The sequence below is a fragment of the Caenorhabditis elegans genome, chromosome II, assembly GCF_000002985.6.
Source record: "Caenorhabditis elegans chromosome II".
Taxonomy (NCBI): Eukaryota; Metazoa; Nematoda; class Chromadorea; order Rhabditida; family Rhabditidae; genus Caenorhabditis; species Caenorhabditis elegans.
In genome coordinates this window covers 10,787,965-10,801,999 of record NC_003280.10, presented here as the reverse complement: position 1 = coordinate 10,801,999, position 14,035 = coordinate 10,787,965, and the positions used below count along the sequence as shown (strand labels likewise).

The 14,035-nt window shown below is 34.6% G+C and overlaps 3 protein-coding genes across 4 annotated transcripts; all 3 read left to right on the top strand.

Moving 5' to 3' along the window:
- The first annotated feature begins 3,520 nt into the window (after positions 1–3,520).
- npp-19 (Nucleoporin NUP35) lies at positions 3,521–5,347 on the top strand. 2 transcript variants are annotated; one of them, NM_063923.7, is made up of 7 exons: positions 3,521–3,597; positions 3,664–3,737; positions 3,787–4,059; positions 4,110–4,501; positions 4,552–4,736; positions 4,916–4,982; positions 5,026–5,347. In NM_063923.7, the coding sequence occupies exons 1-7, from the start codon at positions 3,524–3,526 to the stop codon at positions 5,104–5,106; spliced, it is 1,146 nt and encodes a 381-aa protein (NP_496324.1). In that variant the 5' UTR covers positions 3,521–3,523; the 3' UTR covers positions 5,107–5,347. The 2 variants fall into 2 exon arrangements, with proteins under 2 accessions (NP_496324.1, NP_496325.1); NM_063924.7 differs by having other exon boundaries at positions 5,035–5,346.
- Positions 5,348–5,705: 358 nt separating this feature from the next.
- set-14 (SET domain-containing protein 14) lies at positions 5,706–8,405 on the top strand. The gene is made up of 5 exons (NM_063922.7): positions 5,706–5,915; positions 5,970–6,331; positions 6,528–6,645; positions 6,700–7,055; positions 7,917–8,405. Exons 1-5 carry the CDS (start codon positions 5,712–5,714, stop codon positions 8,164–8,166), a joined length of 1,290 nt encoding a protein of 429 aa, NP_496323.1. The 5' UTR covers positions 5,706–5,711; the 3' UTR covers positions 8,167–8,405.
- Positions 8,406–8,506: 101 nt separating this feature from the next.
- Positions 8,507–13,894, top strand: vps-11 (Vacuolar protein sorting-associated protein 11 homolog). Its single transcript, NM_063921.7, has 7 exons — positions 8,507–8,674; positions 9,021–9,740; positions 10,481–11,677; positions 11,737–11,826; positions 11,874–12,080; positions 12,564–12,861; positions 13,332–13,894. The coding sequence occupies exons 1-7, from the start codon at positions 8,508–8,510 to the stop codon at positions 13,593–13,595; spliced, it is 2,943 nt and encodes a 980-aa protein (NP_496322.2). The 5' UTR covers position 8,507; the 3' UTR covers positions 13,596–13,894.
- Positions 13,895–14,035: the final 141 nt, after the last annotated feature.

Here is a 14,035-nt window from a genome sequence, read left to right as displayed (position 1 = left end):
GCAAGCAAGCAACGTCCAAAAATTTTCAATGGTTCAATGAATTTGAGTGGAGGGCAAATGGATGCGGCTGGAATTGGGGGAGAAGAGCAAGAAAATGGGCGGGACGAACGGTAAAGGACAAAGAACATTATTATTGTGTGGGTGGGACAAATAAATCACTAATGGTTTTTAAATTGTAGAAGCTATATAGAAATGGGAAAACAAGAAATATATATTTGAAGATCAAAAAGGTAACCTTTAATTCAAAAATTTTGTTGACAAGTTGTTATATTGTACAAAAAGCAAGTTGAAGTAAACAAGAAGACGTTTATTTTCCAAATTATTTCCAAAATGTTGAAAGTGTGATCTGAAAAATTATTCTGTCACCTGAAAAAATGGGCCGGTCAAAAAAATTACAACTAAATTTTGTAAGTACGATAACTTTTTTTTTCTGTAAAGAGTGTTTCTTTAAAACATGTAGTAGCTCAGAAAACCCAATTCATGAAGTTCAATAAATAAAAAACCGTGTTAACAACCCTTCTAAAAACGTAAAACCTACAAAATGGCAATTATCGATTGCTCAATAATTTATCATTTGATAACAATGCACTTAACTGTCTAGTTTACAATAACACTTTGAAATATTGTTTGACCGGCACATTAGTCATCAAATGTACATAAAATAATGTTTAAATGTGTTCTTTTATTTTGTTCAGTCCATTATTACAACAGTCATCAATTATTTATTTTTTGCTATGCGGCGTGGCCGAGCAAAACTAATTCGGAAGGGAATTCTGACGTTGTACTAGAAATTGCAATGTTTCTGAATGTGTTGTGCACTGATGTTCCAAATACTGGTAGACTTTAACTACGTGGCCGTGGAAGCAGAAAACTCGGCCACAATCATAGAATGGAAACATTTTCTTATATTTTATTCGTACGTAGGTAGACAGGCATGAAGCAGACAGATAACAAACAAGCCGGCAAGGTCCAAAATAGGCGTATAGGCACGTAGGTAGGCATGAAAGGAATGTAGGCAAGTAAGTACGCATACAGGTAGGCATGCGGTGGGCAAGTAGGTAGGTAGGTAGGATAGGTACTTAGGTTGGCATGATCTAGGCAAGTCAGGCGAGAAGCATATAGTAGGCGAATAGTTAGGCAGGTATGAAGTAGGCGTGTAGAAACATATATAGGCATAAGGTTTGAGTGTAGGCAGGCAGGCATGACGTAGGCGTCGAACTGTTTCCGTTTACCTATGCTCATTCCAAATGACAAGTGAGATCTCCCAGCTTCATAGAAATTCAGATCATTCCATCAGTAGTATAATCCCCATTGACTCGTTTATTATAAAAACTCAGAGACCACTAATAAATAAGATGCAAATCTCATTTTAAAATGCTCTTTTTCATTCCGTTTTTTTTCTTTTGATTCGAAGGGAAATATAATTATGGAAATGGCCGAGAAATGTATATAGTGTTGTAAAGGAGCAACTTTGTCTTAAATATAGAATTTACAATTAATATTAATTTCGGTGGCCTGAGACAAAATGTGATTATGAAAATGTTGAGCTTTCAATTCTATTAGCGCTGCACACGTTTCCATTTTTAGAACTCATTAAAAATCTCAAAAGCATTGAGAAGAGATAGAGAAAAAAGAAAACATCATCATCATCATCAACACATCCTGTAGAGTGCTTTTAAAAGGAAAGAAGAGAGGAAGAAAAATGTGAAAAAGAAGCGTCGAGAGCAACTTGTTGAGTGAGTGAGGGGGGCACAGAAGGATCACATCCAATTAGGATTGAATGAATGCTGTCGTACACACAAGAAAGTGGAATGGAACGATGAGTAGAATAAAAAAAGAAAAATGATGGAAAGGGATGCACTTGGGACACATTGCCGAAAAAAAAACGAATCGTTGCTATAATGTTCTTCCGCTAGTCTTCATAGATCCCGTTGCCAGGTGACCTCGTCTCCAAAAACTTTCTTAAATTTCGAAATCGGAGAATGTGTACTCCACGAGAAGAAGAGTGTGCGAAAATTGCAAATTTTGCAACCTCCGCACGGTTATGAGAATGAGAGCTCAATGAACCTTGCGGAGGTTGCAAAATCTGCAAGTTCCGCACGGTTATGTGGGTGTGGCCAATACCATCGTTTTCTATTCTCAATTTCTGTTATTACGTGGTAGTCTAAAGATGAAAGTTTTCGGGTCTCACCACGCTGAAATTGGGTTACTGTAACTGGACCAATATTGTGCCATTTTTAATATTATATTCAAATTCTTGACAGCAATTTTCGATTAAATCTGAAAATTATGATACTATGCTACCCGTAAATGGAGACGAGTTACAGTAACTCGGCGTGGCGAGACCTAAGATTTTACGAAATTTTCCCAATTTTGACGTCTACGTAATAATTCCCTCTATCCCAAAATTTGTTTTGTAACAGTACGGAAATTGTAATTTCCGTACGGTTTTATGGGAATCACAGTTTGAAAGTTTCAGTTCAAAAATCAAAATCTCATCTTCTAAGAGGCGGGGCGAAAACACCAAATTTGACGCGCAAGTTTGACTACATCATCAGGTCGCCACTTCTGCTCCAGTCAGAACCAACCACATTTTCTGAAAATAAATTACATCCGGTTCGGTCCGAAAACTAATATTAAATACAATTTTCATTCAATTCATCATCTTTTGGTTTTTTTTCTTTCTCATTTTGACCAACCCGCAAATATTATACGACACAGGGGGCTATATAGTCGTGCGCGACGAAACATTTTTCTTTCCCAAAAAAGGAATGAATTCTCATTTTATTTGATGAAGAGGCGGGAAGAAGCTCTCCGAACGTTGTGCTCTGTGTGGTCAACAAAAAAAGGTCGACGACACAGAAAAGGAATTTAATTAAATGGGGGACCCCGTCGTCGTGCATTTCTCAATTTTCTCCGTTTTTTTTTGCAATTAAAACGAGGAGGAGTGAGAAGAAACGAGTGGTGCTCGTTGAAATTTGAAAACGAAAATTAGACGAGGGAGTAGGTCAAAGGGAAATAAAAACAAAAACATCTGAAATGTGTAATTAAATTTCTAGAATTTTTTAGAATTCAATATTTTATGGATAGGTATGTACTATAGGGGTCGGCGGTATTATACAGTAACCCATACACGAATTTCACTTTTTTCAGTGTCTAGTGTTGAAGAAAAAAAATCAAAGTTCAAACAGAAAATCGACTTCATCAAAATTACAAAACATCCGATCAGAGAAAAAAAATTTTCTCTTTATTTCCCGCAGAAAACCTCCCAGCAAACTTTCACCACAAAAACCCTATTTTAAACTCCCTCCATTTTCAAGTCCGCAATTGCGCGTAGCTTTGCGTGTTTTGTCGTTGCGGACTTTGATTTTTCAAACAAAAATGTTTTTTCTTGGAACTTTTCGAACCTGTTTTCCACTTTAAAAAAGCGGTATTTTTCAATTCTTTCTTTATTTTAAATTTGAAAAACTTGTTTATTGCTTAAATTTTTAATTAAAAAGCATTTTATTTCGAAATTCAGGCCATGTTCTCGCATCTTAACCAAAATACATCCGGAAGGCATAACTCAATGGATCTCAACAATTCTAGTATTTCAAAGTGAGTAATTTGTTTCTTATTTTGCAAAAAAAAAACCAGTTTTTAATACTAAAAATCTAATTTTAGCTTCGGGACACCAGTTGAACAGTCTACGCCGGCACTTCTTTTCGGAAAGCGAAAGGCAACTGTTCCATCTTCGTGTAAGTAAAGTTTATCTTAAGTTTTCTCAAAAATATGATAATTATTTAGACACCGCTAGCCCGCTCAACACTGCATCGGCACCATGTTCGGATATTTTCGCTGTTTCTGCACCGGCAGTGCCGCAGCATTTGAAGGATACACCGGGCTCTAAATCAGTTCATTGGTCTCCATCTTTGGTGCAATCTGGTGAAAAGTCGGCGGCACAAACACAGAATACACCTGCCAACTTGTCTTTCGGAGGAAATTCATCATTTTCGGCGCCGACAAAGCCAGCTCCTCAGTCGATTCAGACATCATCTTTCGGTGGTCAAGCGATGCATGGTTAGAATTTACATTTTTTCGCGAATATTTAAAATAAAATTGATTTTCAGCACCACCTCTTCGATCTCTTCGCGACAAAGTTGAACCAGCGAAAAAGATCTCCAGACGAAATACATTCACTGCCAGATCAACACCACTTTCCACTCCAATCACTCAACGAGTCACATCCAGGTTGGCTGAAGCAGAAGAACAACCAATGGAAGAAGAAGCCGACGCAGCTGATACCTGGGTCACTGTTTTTGGATTTCAGCCAAGCCAAGTGTCGATTTTGTTGAATTTATTCTCGCGGCACGGGGAAGTAGTTAGTCATCAGACTCCATCAAAAGGAAACTTCATACATATGCGCTATTCGTGTGTCACACACGCTCAACAAGCTATTTCTCGAAACGGAACTCTCCTCGATCAGGATACATTTATTGGAGTCGTTCAGTGCACAAATAAGGTAAGTAAAAAGGATATATTTATTTTTTATTTTAATTTTAAAATTTACAGGACGTGATCAACGGCTCAGCATCCGGAATTGTTGCTCGATCATCTAACATTGCTGCAGCTGCAAACCGATCTGCTTCCATGTATAACTCATTTGTGGAGAACGATATGGCCGATCAATCAGTTAATCACAATGAGAACAGTGTGCTCAACTCGTCGAATGTTTTTGATGCAAATAACTCGCTCAAGTATGATTAGAAATTTTTAGTAAAAAATTCATAAAAATCTAAATTTTATACTTGAATCTGCTAAAGCGAAGTTTGTAGTTTGTAGTCTAGCGCTACTCCACTTTGAAAATGTGAAAAAGAAAAAGTTAATTTTTCACAATTCAATTAATATTTCCACAAAAAATTGTTTATGTTTTCAGTTCTTCTCGTATTTCCGTCCGTTCTGGTGTCGGAATGAGACCATTGGCTGCCGATCAAAGAACAAACGTAAGCATTTCATTGATTCAATCCTTCTAACCAATTAAAAAAGATTTTACAGGGAACCCCATCGGTTCGCAAGGCACCTGACGGATTGCTCAACAAGTTCTGGAACACGATCGGACTCAACTAATCTTTTTGCTCATTGGAAATATCGCCCATTTTTCTGTTTTATTTCACCATTTTTTTCTTTTGTTGTGTATCCTTCTTTTTCGAATTTCTGAAAACAGTTTCGTTTCTCACGGTTTTTCGTTCTCAAAATAATTTTATTTATTTCGGTGTATTCTCAATTTTCGGACATTTTTCCTTCCCTTCTTCCCGTCCATTCCATTCCCATTCAAAACTGATTCTATGAATTGAAATGAAGAAAACTCATATTTTTATATTGTCGATTATAGAAGACGAGTTGCTAATACTCGAAAAAAATATTTTTTCAAAAAATGAGGCTTTATTGACTGAAAAACATCGATTAAACAAATTCACTTCTATGAGTTTAAAGAAGGGCGCATTATTGCAGAATGGTCTCGGCACGAATGACATTGAAAATTGTGTGTGGGTGTGTGCCTTTAAAAATACTGTAGAGATTCTTTTATCGATTTTTCTCATTTTCTTCAATTTTTAATTTCAGAAAATTATTTACAATCGATGAAGTTTTTTTTAAATTTAATTTTTTTTATAAAATTTAATTTTAAAAAACCCGTTAAAAAAAAATTATTCAAATAATTCTTTCAGTTCCCAATGAATCTTCCCCCAGACGCCCTCCACGAAAATGTGTACGCATTTGCTCTTGCACGAGATCAAGTCGAATCATATTGTAATCAATGCCTTACGAGTATGGCAGAACTCAAAAAGTGCAGCGCCTGCCGACGGCTTGCTTATTGCTCACAAGAATGTCAAAGAGCTGACTGGAAGCTGCATAAAGTGGAGTGTAAAGCTATTAAAGTAGGAGATTTCATGGTTATATTACAATTTATTTCTAATATTTTCATATTTCAGACTCATAATGAAGTTGCGAACGACTCGATTCGACTCGTAATGAGAATTGCCGGAAAGTTGAGCAGAAACGAAGATGGAGAAATAGAAGCCTACTATATTCCGGGTGTTGCTCGCAATTTTCAAAATCTCGAGCATCATCCATCATCATATGACGCCGATGAAGAGTCTTTTGTAAAAGAATACTTTCAATTTGCGATAGCTCCCCATCCAGATCGAGATTTGATCAAATTGATATTCCAAAAAGTTTCGATAAATAGTTTTGTAGTTGGAAACTCCACGGGAAATCCAATCGGTGTTGGATTGTGCATTAAGCTGAGCGCAGCTAATCATTCCTGCAAACCATTGACTCGAGTTTGTTATAGGTAAATGCCATGAAATTTTTAGATTTTTAGGTTTTTGCCGACCGGCGCCGGTCTCGCCACGACAAGTTTCGGTTAAATTCAATTTTTCGTAGTTTCTAGGTATAAAATATAGTTATTTAATGTTTTTTAAACTTTTATAAAACGATAAAAAAACATAACAAATCGTGAGAGAAACTATGAAAATCCAATTTTACAGAAATCGTACCGCAATGCTGGTTCCAGTTTCAAGTGAACTTCCTTCAACACTGGAAGGTGCTTGTCATTCTTATATAGACGAACTAATGCCAAGAGATATGAGAAGAGATACATTAAAAGTAGGAGATTACAGGAGGTTCAACACACCCTGAAAAAAACCTCAAAATTTCCAGAAAAAATACAAATTCCTGTGCCAATGTGATGGTTGTCTTGATGAAGACCGAAACGCACGAATGGAAGCCTGGACTTGCGGGATTTGTGTGAAAGGATGGATGAGAAACAAGGAAAATGGTCAATGTGAACTGTGTGGCTGGACAATGAGCAAGGATCATTTTGAATTGTGTCGAACGGCAGAGGAAGCTGGCATCGCCGCACGTTCGAGACTTGCGAATGATGCGATTCCGTTGGAGACGAAGAGAAATTTGTGTGAAAAATTGTTAGATCTATTTCAAGACACGTTACATGATCATAATGTTCATCGTATTCCTGTGCTCAGATGTTTGTATATTTGCTCATTGGCGGCACAGAAGTAAGAATTTCTAACTGTTAAAAAATGTAGAGAATTTTTTAGAAATTATTAAAGATTTTTCAATTTTCCCAAAAAAAAAAATTAAAAAATTGGCTTATCATTTTGTACATATTTTTTTTAAAAACAACGAAAAACAAAAATAAAATAAATATTCGATTTTCCGAAAAATCAAATAAAAATTCAAAAAATTAAGCATAAAATGTGATTTTCATCTAATTTTGTTTATATTGATGAGAAAAAACATAAAAATATATTCTTAAGCTAATTTTAAAAAAACCGAAAAAAAACGAAATATCGGATAATCGAGAATTTTTCGATTTTCGATTTAAAAAAAAATCGAAAAACCGACATATAACTGTTAAAAAAAATTTATAGAATTTTTCGAAAATTTTTTTCTTCGATTTCCCATGAATGACATAATTTCGGCATTTTTGCGGTTTCTAGCTAAATTCGTCAGTTTTTCTTGTTCTTTACATGAATATTTGATTCTAAAAACCATTTCTAAAATTTTCAGACAATTTTTCATAAAGAACACTTCAAAATTGGTGTAAAAATCGTTAATTTGACATGTATTCATAATTATTTTTGTGGAAAAATGTCCGAGAAATTGAGAAATCTTGCTTAAAATCAATAACCAAAGAACAAACACCTTACTTTTACTTTTACATCCATTTGAAAATTTTTCAAAAAATTGACAAAAAATCGTAACAAATCTGGAGAAAATTTATAAATTTTTACAGCTATATTTCTACTGCTTTCTGTTTTTTTTTTCTAAAAAAAACTACATTTTTACGCTTCTAAACCAATAAATATTAACTGAATTACAAAAAATTCCACCAAAAAACATTTGTTTTCTTTCAGTATCACAGCCGCTGCCAAAACCGGCGGAACCCTTCTCTCCATCATGCTCGTCTACCAAAACACCACTGATCCGGCGATCTTATTCCAAAAATATCAACTTGCCCAACTATTTTGCGCTGCCGGAGCAAAGACACAGGCGACCAAATTGCTCCAAGAAATTGAAGAACCACTGGAAAAGATTTATACACCTGATTCAATGATTTGTAGAAACGTGTATTGTATGATTCTAAAAGCTCGAAATTTATCCTAAAATGTGTATCATAATGTGTATTTTTACAAATTTCAGCAATTTTTCCTTATTTTTTGTTATGCAAAATATTATTTATTACCTCATCTTTTCTCCCCAACTCTCTATAATATTCTTGTATATTTCGGTTGTGAATTCCCAAATTTGACATGTTTTATTGCCATCATCTTCCCTTTTTGTTCAATGATTTTCCCGTTTTCTGAAAATTTAATCAAACTCGGTAATTAATGTTTGAATTGATGATTTACGCAATTTTTCTACTTTTGTTACATTAAATGTTGGCAACCACATTAAAAATACTTTAAAAACGCCAAATTCCTCTAAAACTTTAGAAAAAATTCAGAATGACGGAATTCGGGTGGCGTCGATTCAATTTTTTCGATCGATCAGTGGTATTCGACAAGGATGATCCAAAGCAGAAATTTATGGGTTTGAAAGATGTGGCAGTTGATTGTTGGTGCAGTTCTGGAGGATCTGTGTATCTTGGAGAAGCCAAGGGCGGCGTTTTTCAGTACGTTTTTTTTTGAATTAAAAAAACAAAAATTCTGTAAAAAATTCCATTTCTGCCGAAAAAAACCAAGGAAATTCCAGTTTTGCCAAAAAAAAATCTGTTTCTGCCGAAAAAACTAAAAATTCCAGTTCTGAAATGAAAAAAGCTGAAATTTTTTTTTTCAAAATTCAAATTTTGCCAAAAAAAACCAAAAAAAAATATTTCCAAAACTAAAAAATTCAATTTTTACTTCCTTACACGATTAAAAATAAACATTTTTCTGTTTTTTTGTCTGAAAATCCACAAATTCCATTTTTGCCGTTTATCAAAATGATTCAAATTCCCGCAAAAAAACCGTTAATTTCAGACTGACCAATCAATTCAGTGAATACTACTGGAAAGCGTATCAAAAATCGCTCGCCTCCCTTCACTCTGCCGACAAATACCTATTTTCCATTGGAGAAGACGATGAAACAGTCAATACATTGCTAAAGATCTGGGATCCAGAACGAGTTGAAAAGAATACTCCTCATGTGATGAGAACAATTCGAATGTCTCCACTTAATCCAACTTCATCATCACCAGCATGTAGTATTGCAGTACATTCAAGTCTTCAATCAGTTGTAGTTGGTTATACAGATGGAACTGTTTTATTTTATCAAGGAGATGTACTTCATGATAAAAGTTTGAATTCACGATGGATTAAAGTTCGAGATTCTTCAGTTGGAGAGGGTTCAGTTACAGGACTGGCTATTGCAGTTCTTCCCGCTTCAAAAACCGTTGTATTTGTAATTACTCAAAAGCACGTACATTCTTATGTCCTAGAAAATGGACGAACTGTAATTGCTCATAAGAAACACGATGCAAACGGAGCAACTGCAGATTGTTGGACTTTTGATGAAAGTACTGGACAATTGATTGTGGCGAGTCGGGAAATGCTCTTTTTCTACGATGCTGATCAGTGTATTGATATGGATGGTGGAGAAGTTGGAAGATGTTTGCAGTTGGGTAGAGGACATGAAAAGCTTCAATTAGTTGCTAGTGGACAATATTTGGCTTTGCTCACCAAGCATCATTCTCTTATTCAGTGGGTTTTTGTTTAATTCTAGAAAATTTGATTTAACAAAAATTTATTTGAGCTGACTTTCGATAAAGAAAAAAACATGGGATTTAAATTCAAAAAATTTCAACTAGAAAGCCGATCTGAATTTTTTTCAGGTCGTTATGTTGTTTTGACATTTTTTTAAACCATAAAAACAACTTGAAAAATAGAAAAAAAAATCACATTTTTTTCGAAAAATTCGCAAACGATTAAATCGAAAAAAAAGCTGAGAAAATTTATCATAGAATATGATTTTTTTAAAGATCTAATTTTGTTTATATTGATGAGAAAAACATGAAAATTTCTTCTAAAAACAAAAGGAAAAAGGCCAAAATTTTAATCTAATTTTTAAAAAATCGAAAAGGTGACACCATTGATTCTGATGAAATGCCGGTTTTTTCAGTTGAAATTTACAAAACGGGAGAAAAGATTGTGAATCTATCTAGATTCAATAAAAACTTATATTTAAAAAAATTACATACCTGAAACTATTGAAAAATTGGAATAAAAAAAAATCAAAAACGAAAGTCGAAAAACTTAGGCCAATCAGGGCTGGGATCAACAAATAATTTTGGACCAACCATGTTACCAATTAAAACACAGTTTTAAAAAAATTACCAAAGTTGCAGAAATTATTTAGAAAAATTATAGTCTTCGTTTTTATCAAAATTTAAAAAAAAACTATTTCATAACAATACAACAATCAAAAAACTACTTTTTTACAGAAAAGAACGCGATTCGGAGTTTATGACAATGCTCAGCGTCTACGATATCAAAGGACAATACGTCGGATTCTCATGTTCACTTCCCAATCTTTGTCGCCTATTCATTGCCGGAAGTACCATGCTTGTGCTAAGTCACGATGGCCTTTTATCAGAGCTGATTGAGAAGAATCTTGCTACAAAATTGGATATTTTAGTGAAAAAGAGCATGTTTGATGTGGCAGTGCTCATTGCAAAGAATAGCAGAGATGGTGGAGATTATTTGAAAGGAATTCATGCTAAATATGGAAATTATTTGTATGGAAAAGGCGATTATGAGAATGCGATTCAACAGTATAAGGAAACAATTGGAATGTTGGAACCATCATATGTGATGAAAAGATATTTGGATAGCTCCAAAATTAAAGAATTATGTATCTACTTGGAATGCCTTCACGATGCAAAACGAGATAATGAGCATCAGACAAAGATTCTAATGAACGCCTACGCAAAGCAAGGAGAAAAGAAGAAACTTATGGAATTTGTGAATAAAATTACAGATGGAACAAGAGTTTCTAGAATGAGAGATGTTTTTGAGATCCTTCTAAAGTGGAATTACCTGGCCGAAGCATCACTGTTAGCGACGAAATTTCAAATGCATGAAGATGCTCTTAATGTGATAATTCATCATATGCATAAATATACAATGGGTGTCACTTATATCTCAAAAATGCCAATTGAAAGTGTAATTGAAATGACTGGAAAGTTTGGAAGAGATCTATTGATTCATGCACGAGATGACCTGATGCATATGTTATGGGAGAAGATTCAAGAGAATACGGACGCTAAAAAGAACAATTTTATGCGAATTTTTGACATTTTCATGGGTGATATGGATGCTTCTCGAGTCTTTTTGAGCTATATTGAGAATCAAACAAATGAACATGATGAGTTCATTATTCCGATTCTTGAGTGCCAGATGAGATTATTTAAAGTTAACAGTGATTGGAGCCAGGAGCGTCTTGAAGAGGATATCTATCGATTTATTAATAAAAAGAATGAGGACGCGGCTCTTCAAATGGCACAGTTATTTGATTGTACTCCAGTGATTGAGCACATTTTGATGAGATGTCATAAGTCGAAGGAATTAATGATGTATCATCAGAAAAAAAGAGATTTGGAGGCGATTATTAGGCTGTGCCAAAGCTGTTCGAAAGAGGAGTAAGTTTGAATGCGATAATTTGAAATTGGAATGAAATTTTAAATTTATAAAATTATAGAAAACGCCGCTTGTGGCTCGATGCACTGTCTTTCATTGGAAAACACGCGACAGCGAGGGACGAATTAATTATTATTGATCTACTGAAAGAGTAGGTTTGAGAAAAAGCTTCAAAATAAATTAAAATTTCTATTCCAGAATTGAAGCATCCGAGCAAATTCATCCGCTTGTCGTCCTGGAGCTTCTTGCTAAAAATGAGCATTTGACAATTTCCTCGGTTAGGGATTATATTATCGCGTGGCTTCGAAAGCAACAAATTATCATTGAAGAAGACAGAAATACGATTAAAGAAAATAATAAGGCAATGGGAGAATTGGATGGAACTGTTGAATCGTTGAAGTTCAAGTGAGAAATATATTATCAAGACGCAGAAAAATGCGCCGCTCCGCCCCCAAACCATGAGTCTCGTTAGGTATTTGGCGGCAAAGTCGTAAATTTGAATGTTTTCAAGTAGTTTTCGCCTTTTTTGTGACTATCTCTGTCTTTTTTTTGCTTTTTTTTATTTTTGCGAAAAACACTGAACAAAAATCGTAAAAATCTTGAAAAACACCGGAAAACATAACAAAAAGACCGATTTCGCCTATTTTTAAGCAATTCCGTCGTTTTTTTTAAATTTCATGCAAAAAAATTTCAAAAAAGTTCAAAAAATTCTTCAAAATCAGCGAAAATTTATGGTTGTGCCAGCGAATACCTAACGAGGCCCATGACTCGGAGGCGGAGCGTCGTCAATTTGCCGTGGAGCGAGATTGCACCTCGATGGACATTTTTCTACATATCCATAATAAACCTATCTATTTCCAATTATCATACCAATTCAAAATTTTTCAGCGCTCAAATAATGCAAGTAACCAAGTGCTCGGCGTGTGATACACCTCTACAACTTCCAACTGTACACTTTTTATGCAAACACGCATATCATGTACACTGCTTCGAATCGTATAATATGGATGGAAGTGACAAGTGTCCTGCATGTCAGACAACTCGTGACACCACTCGAGATGAGGAGATTAGTTATCACAAGTTTCAAAAGGAGTTGGCAGAAGCTTCGAATGGAATGGAACTTATTGCGATGTATCTACAAAGAGGACTTTTTGATGAGAAAACGAAGAAAACTAAGAAATCTGAGGTAGAATTCAGATTAAGAAATAAGAATTATTGCAAAACTATCCCGGAAAACCTTGAAAAAAAACGAAAATTTGCAATTTTGCGCCGAAAATACGGTATCAGGTCTCGACACGACAATTTTTTAATGTTAAAAAATTTGCGCGTCTTTGAAGATTACTGTAATTTCAAATACCGCCGGTTTATTTATCAATTAATTAATTAGTAATGAATAACTATTGCAAAAAATCAATTAAAATGTCGAAAAATTACAGTATTCAGTTACAGTACTCCTTAAAGGCGCACATATTTTCAAGTTTACCAAAACATTGTCGTGTCGAGACCGGTTACAAAAATATTTTCAAAATTTTGTGATTATTTTAACATATTTTGAAATATTTATTGAAATTTTTTCAGAAGAAAATTAAATGTCTTGCGAATTTTTGCAAAAATTGAAATTCTTGTTTAAAAAATCCAATTTTTTTCGAATTTCAGGCTAAAAAAGACCCATTCTCCACCGGCAGAGCCTCTACCACAACAAATCCGTTCGACGACGATGAAGTAACGACAATCTCGAGAACAATGTCAACAGTATCCAGTAATATGGCAACACCGTCCCGACAGAGATCAATCACACGGAAAGACGATGATTCAACGAATCCATTCTTCAATTCTGATTCTGGAACTCGGCTGAGCACATATGACGAGTCGAAGAATCCATTTGGAGCACCAGCTCCGTCCACTAACCCGTTTGATTAAAATATTCATACGTTGTAAATATTTATTTATCACCCCTCCCTTCTTTTATTGCCTTATAGTTTCTTCTGGTCATTCATATTTTTTCTTGTGATAATTTTTATATACGAAATATTACCCTTCTCCGCGATTTTATGCCAAAAATACGGTATTAGGTCTCAACGCGATTTTTTTTTCAAATGCGAATAGGTGTGCACTTTTAAAGAGTAATGTAATTTAAATTGTTTTGGAATATGCATCGATTTTTTAGAATTAAAAAACTAAAATTGATTTGTGAGAATCTATAAAACTATAAAAATTCGATTTGAAAAAAAAAAACCAACAAAAGTTTGAAACTACAGTACCCTTCAAAGGCGCACTCATGCTTGCATGTAAAAAAATTGTCGTGTCGAGACCCTATACCGTATCTTTGGTGCAAAATCGCAAATGTTGCGTATTCATGT